This window comes from Spermophilus citellus, assembly GCF_964194105.1.
Source record: "Spermophilus citellus genome assembly, chromosome: 13".
Lineage (NCBI taxonomy): Eukaryota > Metazoa > Chordata > Mammalia > Rodentia > Sciuridae > Spermophilus > Spermophilus citellus.
In genome coordinates, this window is record NC_138193.1 from 98,047,094 (window position 1) to 98,057,224 (window position 10,131).

General features: G+C 45.5%; 1 protein-coding gene across 7 annotated transcripts in view; it reads right to left on the reverse strand.

Annotated features, from left to right (window-relative positions):
* The window catches only part of FAM228A (family with sequence similarity 228 member A), a 29,621-nt gene extending 22,744 nt beyond the window's left edge, over positions 1-6,877 (reverse strand). For all 7 annotated transcript variants that reach the window (XM_081264535.1, XM_081264530.1, XM_081264529.1 and 4 more), the window contains exons 1-4: positions 6,608-6,877; positions 4,584-4,652; positions 3,131-3,322; positions 85-172 (exon numbers count right to left, since the gene is read on the reverse strand). In XM_081264535.1, the coding sequence (XP_081120661.1) occupies positions 85-172; positions 3,131-3,322; positions 4,584-4,652; positions 6,608-6,694 (436 nt within the window). In that variant the 5' untranslated portion in view covers positions 6,695-6,877. The remainder of the gene's footprint in view (positions 1-84; positions 173-3,130; positions 3,323-4,583; positions 4,653-6,607) is intronic.
* Positions 6,878-10,131: the final 3,254 nt, after the last annotated feature.

The following is a 10,131-nucleotide window of genomic DNA, read 5'->3' on the forward strand; positions in this document are numbered from 1 at the left end:
AAAAACAGCCCCAGTGGGTCTTGGGCTGGAGCATCATTTGACAATTAGCAGTCTCTAAGCCTGAAGTCCCTGACCCCAGAGCACCTGTGTCATATCGACGGCTGGCTCTGGCCTCTTCCTCTGCCTTTTGCTGTCTTCGCAGCAGAGGACCACAAAACGGAGGTACTGGAGCCTGCAAAAAAAGTGACACACTTTGAGACCCAAAATGCCTTAGTATTAGGCTGTTCACACCTGGGCAAAGCATTCCAGGCCTTTGTGTACCCTGAGAACAGAGGCCCAGGAGCACCCCGTCCACAGAGCAGGGGAGAGTAGACAGCGGCTGCCTCCATGGAGCAGAGGGAAGGAGGTGGCCTGCTCCCTCTGGCCCAGTCCTGCTGTGGCTGGGCCACTACACGCCATGCCCAGGCCAGGTCTTGTCCTGAAGGGTCTCTCAGTCTAGAACAGACAGGTCACACACAGTGACCATCTAGTCTTGAGAGAAGCCAGCTCAGGACACTGCAAGAGCACAAGGAGCGCTCCAACCACCGAGGAGGAAGGAGGCCCTTGGGGAAGCCGTTGCAGAGGGGAACATCCGCAGGTCATTTTATAAGGTATTTTTTTCTCTCCTCCTGATTATAAGCCTTGGGCTTTTCCCTGTAGTTCCTCACAACACTTAACCCAATGCTGGGCCCGAGGGTCTGGGTGCCGCGCCAAGCATCTCAGACAGGACTCTGCACCTAATAGAAAAAAAAAGCAGGCCCAAATCTCCATCATGCCAGAGGCCCTGACTTCCTTAACAAGACTCCTAAAGCACAAGAAGTAAAATCAATAAATCTTAATTAAAAGATAGATTCACACTAAAAAGCGCATGACCAAAAGAACCTGATCTGGCTTGGGTTTCTGCAAGAAGCAAAATAAACCATGTCTCTCTTCAGGGTGAGACATATCATTAAAACAAACAAACAAACAAACAAAACAAAACAAAAAACCCCACAACTAACAGCAATATCTGATGGCTAATTCTGCTGCCCAGGAGCAAAACTAAAACCTGCATCTCGCCGTTTTAACTGGTTCACTGGTAGGATTCCAACTCTTGGCTCTTCTGGGCAGCCTTCCTGCGACCCCATACACCTTCTGCAGAGAGGAGCCTCCTAAGTCCCATTGACTCGGTATAGATCCTGTGACAAGTCACGCTCCACTGTACACACTGTCCCCGGGCCTCTCTTCCTCTGTTGGAGGCCAGTGAACAAATGAATAAATGAAAGAGCAAATTTCTCACGCAGATACATTATGCAACCATCTAAGTTCTTTGGGTTCCTATCCTGATAGTCAGGGAAAGGCTTATTTGGATATTTAGAAATGGGATAGAGAATAACTCTGAGAACTCGCAGGCTTGGGGGTGGGGGGGTAGCTCAGTGATAGAGAACTTGCCTAGCATGTGTGAAGCCCAGAGCTCCCTCCCAGCACACACACACACAGAAGCACTAAAATGACCAGGTTTTCCCAACTCCAGCACTCCTAAGGATAAATAAATAAAAGACGCCTACCGTGCTTTTCCATAATTTGGTTTCTTTCTCTTCCTATAGAAAGGATCATCATAATGATCCCTAGATACAGTTTCTTTTAGGAAAAAAACACACCTAAGAACAAATCACTGTACAAGAACTGTTTGCAAGATTCATAAAAACCAAATAGCCAAATGCTCATTTTTAGATAAACACACAGCTTCAAAGGGTTATAAGAGGCTTTGGCAGAAATTTAGACTGCAGTGAAAGTCCACCATCTTTTACAAGGAATCATTCAGTTTTAGTCTGAAATCACCAAAGAGCCTTGTTTTGAGAACTTTCTGCTCCACAAGGCAGTTGCTCTTTGGGTCATTTTAATCATGAGGAAGTTTATCCTTAGACTGAGGGTGATTCTGCCTTGTAACTTCCTGGTGCAGACGTGAGTTCACACGCCTGCCCATCAGTCACAGGTCTGCCCTTCATACACTTAGTATTTACTCCCCTTCGGGCCAGCTCCTGGGTAAACACCCACCTCTCTCCACTCTTCCTGCTATGAAATGGGGCTGAGACTCCACCCTCTTCTAAAGGTTCTATAGCTGTGTGGCAACAGGAGTGACAGGGCCAGACAGGCTGGGTACAGCCTATTTCACCTGAGAACGCAGATGTTTTGGTGGACGCCAGCTCACGTGGCTCACACTAAATCACAGACACTTGAAATCACTTGGACTTCAACATGTTATTTTTGAGAAATGACTTTCCTGTGGTACACATGTGTGATCTCACTTCTGGACATAACTAAGATTGTGCACTTGGATCGTGCACTCATAGGGTGTGTAGGTATTTAACATATATATCAGAAATGTTGTTCACAAATACACTTCAACACTCTGACATCCCAACTAAACTGTTCTACATCTCCAGTAAATACCTAAGGAGGGGGACCAAAAACAAAATGAAGAGTGGCTGGATATGGTGGCACATGCCTGTAATCCCGCTGCTCGGGAGGCTGAGACAGAAGGATTTCGAGTTCAAAGCCAGCCTTAGCAATGGCGAGGCACTAAGCAACTCAGTGAGACCCTGTCTCTAAATAAAATACAAAATAGGGCTGGGATATGGCTCAGTGATCGCTGGTCGCGTGCCCCTCAGTTCAATGCCTGGTATTCACCCCCCCCCCCCAAAAAAAAAAACAGAGTGAAAATACTGTAGACAAATTTGGTACTGCAAATAGGTGGGCCTAAATTCCTAAGGAGACTTCTGACCTCAAAAGTTAAAAGAAAAAAACATCTTCAAAGTAAGAAACCAAACGCATGTTGTTTTGTAAAGCCAGTCTGAAGAGCTGAACTGTTAGCCCTGTATCAATGGCTGGCTGACCACAGAGATTAGAAAGGCTCTCTCCTGACCCTGCGTGGACACAGGACCCAGTCCTGGCTCATGAGAGCTATGGGAAAGCTGGGTAGGGGATCCCGGGGACCCACTGCTTCTGATCAAAGAACAGGGAGGAGAAGAGTCACTAGCACCTCCCCGCTGCAGCTATAAACACCATCAGGCAAATGTGAGTAGGATGAGATGAATGGAAAATATTAAGAAATATTATGGATGCAAAAATAGAAAAAACTGACATTTATTAAAAAAAAAAAACTCGGTACCGTTTTATCTGTGGATTTTAAAAAACATTCAAAGTTCTCTCGCTTTGTTTTTCCAGCTCCTCTATTTGAAGTTACTTTTCCCATAATTCTCTGTTGAATGGGCTCTGCGACATTCATAATCCATTTTCTGTGTAACATCTCTTTTCTTCTTTCCTTAAAAGTATCCAGATGCTGAAAATATGTATCCAATCTCTATTGAATACAAACAAAACAAATTATTAAGAGATTTTCCATTTATGGGGATTTGAATATGGGGTGAGGGGAAGACACACTTGTCTCTATTCCTGAGCTCTCCACTACAAGTCCTAGCACAAGATCCTGAGAGCACGGAGCAGGAAGAAGTCATGAACAGTCCTAAGGCACGCTGTGCCTTCATACTGACCTGCATTTAACTCATTAACCAGATTAAACTGTTTCTAACTCACCAATTTTTTTTTTTTTTTGCTTCTTTTTAAGGATTTCAAAACATTTTCTGGTTACCCAGTCCATGTCCAGCCCTTATCATCAGAAAAGGTTGTGATTAAATGGGGAGAGCAAAAAAGAGCACCAAATTTGTTTAGACACCTCATTCCGATCTATATATAAACAGGCTACTCCCACCTACCACCTTTGATGCCCAAATGAGAACATATGTGTATTTTCTTCAAACTGCAAACCACAATACAAATGTCAAAGTATTATTAGAACTCCCAATTTCAACCCCCCTCACTAAGATCAACCCCCCTTAAGTTTACTAATTCCATAGTGATGACGGATCATTACTCTTGAATACTAATTCGTTTTGGTGGTTTTAGGAGATACAGGAGAAGGAGGCAAGTTTCAGGAGGAAAGAATTTCTATGTAGTCCCAGGACAAAGAAGGGAGCAGTTAGAACAACCCCTCAGACACATTCAAACAGGATTCAGGACTCTTAGTGATCCTGCAAGGAGGTGGCACAATCTCAGGTCTCTGCAGTATAAGGAGTGAATCAGAGAGCCTCATTCGCCCTGCAAAATGAGTCTCTTTGACGCGGTGCTACAGTTTGGACAGTAAGTCCTCCCAGAGAGTTGAATGCTCATCCCAGCTGACAGCACTACTGGGGGTGGTGGAGGCGAGGCCTTACTAGAGGAAGTAGGTCATTGGAGGGTAGATTGAGACCCCTGCCCCTTCCTCTCTCTCTTTTTGCCCCCTGGCTGCTGTGAGATGGGCAACTCTGCTTCACCATGCACTCCCCACCATGAAGTTCTGCCTTGCCACAGGCCCAAAGCCATGGGGCCAAGTGACCACAGACTAAAACCTCTGAAGCTGGGAGCCAGAATAAACCTTTCTTCTTTTTAAGTGGTTTATCTCAGGTATTCATTGCAGTGAAGAAAACCGACTAACACAGGGTGACACCAGCTCTCGGTCATGCTCTCTGCATCCCTCTTGCTCCCCCCAAGCACACTTAGAACACACAGTCGTAGCCAGCTCTTACCTTCACAACATAATTTTCTCTAAATAATATTGCATGTACAGCTTCATCAATGTCTTCTCTAGCTAATACCTAAAATTACAGAATTGGAGAGGAGGAGGTTAATCCTGAAGAAACAAATCAGAATGACAAGTCTCAGGGTAGGTTACCCATAGCTTTAGTGTAAATCTAATGGCTGCACCTCAAAGCATAGTGTGTGACTTTTTATTAAGGAAAATTGTGAAAACTCATCATCTAGGTTCATCGATGATTAACTCACAGTCAATTTCATTTCATCTAAATCCCTACTCATTTTCCGCCCTCCACTCAGATGACTCTGAGACAAATCCTTGACATCAGGGCTGGGGTTGTGGCTCAGAGGTAGAGCGCTTGCCCAGCGTGTGTGAGGCACTGGGTTCAATCCTCGTCACCACATAAAAAATAAATAAATAAATAAAGGCATTGTGTTCATCCACAACTGAAAATATTTTTAAAAACCCTTGACATCATACCATTAAGTCATTTTTTAAGTAACAATAAGCTTACTAATTAAAGGGATCCTGTACAAATTGAAGCCTCTTTTTGGGTACTCATTTATTAGGTATGTTTTAAAGGGCCCTTGACGTCTCCTATCTTCTGAAAGGTCACTTCATAGGTCAAAAGCACAGGAAGTTCTGTTGAGAGCAACATCTAGAGTCTCCAAGCTACTTGTCCCAGCTTCTGACTTCTTACAGACCTTGTCTCACACGAGGGACTTTGTTTCCATTATGAGTTTGAGTGAAGCTGATGCCTTTAATATTCACTGTGGGCCTTTTCGTTTGGATAAGTATAAACTGGTCTGCAGTTTTGATTCCTATATTGCTAAGGAGGAAAAATGAAAGGGCAATAAAAAGCCAGTCTCTGAGCCTGGCACTGTGGCCCACGTCCGTAATCCCAGCGACTTGGGAGGCTGAGGCAGGAGGATCACAAGTTCAAAACCAGCTTCAGCAACTTTGCAAGGGCCTGAGCAACTTAGCAAGACCCTGTGTCAAAAAAAAATTTAAAAGGACTAGGGATGTGGCTCATTAGTTAAGCACCCCTGGGTTCAATCTCCAGTAAAAACAAAACAAAACAAAACAAAACAAAACAAAAAAACACACCAGCATCTGGAAGAGATACACTGTTACCTGGAATAATTTTCTCTAGTGAAAAATCATACAGGTTCTTAAAATGTTGTTATTCCATCTCTGGTTCTTCTTTCTGTTCCTGCCACTTTTGCATCAAAGTCAACTAAACCCCAAATCAAAATACCCCATCTATAAATAAAGACATCTCAGAAAGGAGCGCTTTATTTTTATCCATAGTTTCATATCTTCATGTGAAATCTAAAATGATATTTGAACAGCTAGTTGGATAATCTCCAAAACATGCTCTTTATAGTGTAAACAGAATCTCACTTCAAAGCCTTCTCAGACTTATTTTAAGAAGGAAATTGAAAACGTGTGTAAAACAAACACGTTTTCCCGATACTAAACTATAAATTTAGAACCAATCATTCCATTTGGAGAAGTAGAAATCTGACAACTGTCTTGGGAACCCCCCACCCCCACCCCCAGCCACCCCAGAGGAGGAGGAAGCAGATGTCACACACACTGTCGGTTGTGCTGTGCGGCAGGCTGAGCCCAGGGCGCAACCCCGGAGCCACATCCCCAGCCATTTGGATTTTTATTTTGAGACAAGGTCTCTCTAAATTATACTAAAGCTGACCTCGACCTTTAGACTCTCCTGCCTGGGCCTCCCAGATCTCTGGGATTACAGGAGTGTGCACCGCGCCCGGCGCCGGGTCAGGTTGTTAAACCACCTTTTTTTTGTTTGTTTGTTAAAGAAATGGGTAAGAAAATAGGCAGAACTTTCCTTACAAGGAGGCCAATCAGAGGGCGGTAGAGACAACCACGCTTTGCTCACGAGGGAATCCTTACTAGACCTGGGTGCGAGGAACTGCCCGGGAGCCCCTGCGGGGGTGTCCGGTGTGGTGTCCCGCCACCCCCAGCGGTTGACGGGCGCCTCACCTCCAGGAGCGGCACGGACTCGGGCTGGGGCCATCTTTTTAAGTTCTCTGGACTGAAATGTTCAGCGTAGTTGAACGTGGCAGCCATAGACCGGAGTCCTCGGGGGAGAAGAGGCAAACTAGGGACGCCCGGGGCCTCTCCGCCCCTCTCCAGCGGCCGCAGGTCCCACCACACGCGCCCGCCTGGTCCTGGGCAGTGTCCTGGTCCGGTGCCAGGAGGTCGCACGCCGCCGGTGGCTGGGGTGCGCGAGCCAGGCGCGCTCGAGGCGGCCTCTAACGCCCGCCCAGGGAGCGGCGCAGCCCGCGACCCCGCGCCTGCGGAGGCCGGGGCAGGAGGTCGCAGGTTCGAGGTCAGCCTCAGCAATTTAACGAGACCTTGTCTCAAAATGAAAAAATAAAAAGGGCCGGGCGCGCACGGTGGCCCACGCCTGTAATCCCAACGGCTGTGGAGGCTGAGGCGGGAGGATCGCGAGTTTAAAGCCAGCCTCAGCAAAAAACCAAGGCACTAAGCCACTCAGCGAGACCCTGCCTCTAATAAAATACAAAATAGGGCTGGGGCTGGGGCTCAGTGGTTGCGTGCCCCTGAGTTCAATCCCTGGTACCATAAATAAATAAATAGGGCTGGGGATGGGGCTCACTGCTAGTGTGTCCCTGGGCTCAACCCCTGGTGTGTGTGTGGGGGGGGGGGGGGAGAGAATAAAGGAAGGACCTATAACGCCCCCAGCAACACCACCTCCGCCCCTGATGGGATCAAGCTTCCCGCAGCCTGCAGCCTAACTCCCGGGTATCGTGTCCAGGTAGCCGGCAGCTCTGTCCGGGTCTTTCCCACCCTAAAGAAGGAGCTCTGTGCTGGGCTCAGGGGCTGGTCCCTAGTACACTTGATTTTCTATTACATTATTAAGTTTTTAATTTTTATCTTAGTTGTACCTGACAGTAGAAGGAATTTTGGCAGAATGATACATAGAGCATACTTATTCTATTTAGGATCCCACTCTTGAGGTTGCCCATCATGTGGATTTGCCTGGTCATGTATGCAAATACAAGGCTAGGAAAATTCTGACCAGTTGATTCTACTCTCTCCTATTCCCTCCTTCTCTTCCTTCCCTTCGTTTCCCTTTTCTAGTTCAACTCCCTTGTTTGGGGTTAGCATCCACACATCAGAGAGATCATTCTGCCTTTGGTTTCTCGGGATTAGCTTACTTCACTTAGCATGATATTCTCCGTTCCATCCATTTATTGGCAAATGCTATAATTTCATTCTCCTTTATGGATGAGTAATATTCCACTGTATACAAGTACCACATTTTCTTTATCCATTATCTATTGAAGGACACCTAGGTTGTTTTCATAGCTTGGCTACTGTGAGTTGAGCTGCCTTAAACATGGATGTGGCTGTGTCACTGTAGTATGCTGTTTTTAAGTCTTTTGGGTATAGACCAACTATTACATTATTGATTTAACAGGTTCAAATATCATTTGTGAAAAGCAAGGAAACTGGTATATTGTTATGATTTTCTCCTCTTCCCCTCCTGATTTGTAGTAGTGTTCATAACACTTTAATTCCGTCCCAACACCATGACCACTTTTTTGGGGGGGTCTCTTCTTACAGTTAACAGAGTCAGTGTTCCCATTGAGTCCTTTTACTATATATTTTTTGGAGGTGTCTCGACCCACGTTCATGATCTAATCTTTTTTTTTTCAAGAAGAGAGAGCCTGGGCCAGGCAGCTCAGTGGTGCAGCACTTGCCTAGTATGCTCCAACCCCGGGGTTGTATCCCCAGCAGTGCAAAAACAAAACCATTCTATTTTATTGCCAAATAATATTCTATTTTATGGATATAACACATTTCATTTTACCTACTTATCAGTAATGAATATTTGATTGTCTCCATTTTGGCGATTCGGAATAATGCTGTTTTGAATCTCTTGTAGTAGAGAATTCTGCTTAGTTTCTTGAATCATGGCACAATGTTTGATCATGAATTCTATCTGGTGGGTGTTTGTGTCATCCCCTTCCCCACTTGTTTCCTTGCTGTGTTTTATGCTGTCTCTGGACCTCGTGCCAGTTCGTTTTTGACGACTCATCTGTGAATGAAGTGAGTGTTTCCGAAACTAACTATTTGCGGGAAGTTTCAGTGAAAGAGACCCTTGGGACTGTGCCCCACGCTGGTAGGGTTTTCGCTGTAACCTGGGATTTCCTGAGTTCCTTTAGCTTTTCTTCTCCTTGGCCAACAGAGACAGGCAGCCAGAGGGCTGTCCGTGTCGTTCTTCTACCACCATCACAGGAGCAGACTCTTGCAGCCAAATGTCTGGCCATGAGATTCTTTGTTCGGGTCTCGGGATGCTGAGAGCTGGGGGTCTTGCCTCTGCCTCTGCACTGCAGGGTGATCCTCAGCATGGGGAAAGCCCTTGGTCGGTGCATTCTGTCCCCTGCAGCCAAAGCCATCGTCTGTCTTTCCTCCTAGTCTCCTGCTTTCTGAAAATCTGGCAGTTTCAGGTAAACCCAGCTGTATGCTGCAGGGGTTTCAGAAGCCCCTGTTTCCCCCATCCCAGGGCTGTCTGATTTCAGCAGCGCCACTGACTGCTGCTGTAGTGTCGTACCACCTCGATCGCCCTGCTGTGTCCACCTCTCTTCTTCCCTTACTAGCCAGGCGACCTTTGGCAAATGACGTCTTCCTTCTGTGCCTCTATTTATACATCAGTAAAGCAGATATAATAATTCTTCAAGTCCTTTAAAAAGATCCCCTTTGCCTAAGGAAGGCTAAATTCTGCTCCCCTGCACTGTGTCCTGTGCTTTACCATGACAAGGATTGAAACTCCACATGAGCCCCAGGGTGATGTTCAGAATGCCAATCAGCAAGTGAGTAGTCAGGATGAACTTTTAAGTTCTCTAGAGAATACTAGGAAAACCTGGGGAGGATATGTGGATGTGGATTTTAAGGGTGCCTGAGCAAAGGAAACATACCTTAATTTAGAAACAATAAAAGGGAACTCAATAAGATCACTATCATTTTTATTAGACCTTTCAGCAACAATTTTTAAAAATTTATTCATTTTTAAAATTTATTCTAATTTGTTATACATGATGGCAGAATGCAAATCATTTCATACTACCCATATAGAGCACAATTTTTCAAGACACTGATTGTACACAAAGTATTTTCACACCATTCGTGTCTGATACATGAACTTAGGGGAATGATGTCCATCTTATTCCACCACCTTTCCTACCCCCTTGCCCCCTCCCTTCCCCTCCCTCCCCTTTGCCCTATCTAAAGCTCCTCCATTCCTCCCATTATGAGTCAGCATCCTCATATCAGAGAAAACATTCGGCCTTTGCTTTTTTGGGATTGGCTTGATTCACTTAGCATGATATTCTCCAACTCCATCCATTTACCTGCAGATGCCATGGTTTTACTCTCTTTTAATGCTGAGTAGTGTTCCATTGTGTGTATGTGCCAAAGTTTCCCTATCCATTCATCCACTGAAGGGCATCTAGGTTGGTTCCACAATTTAGCTATTGTGA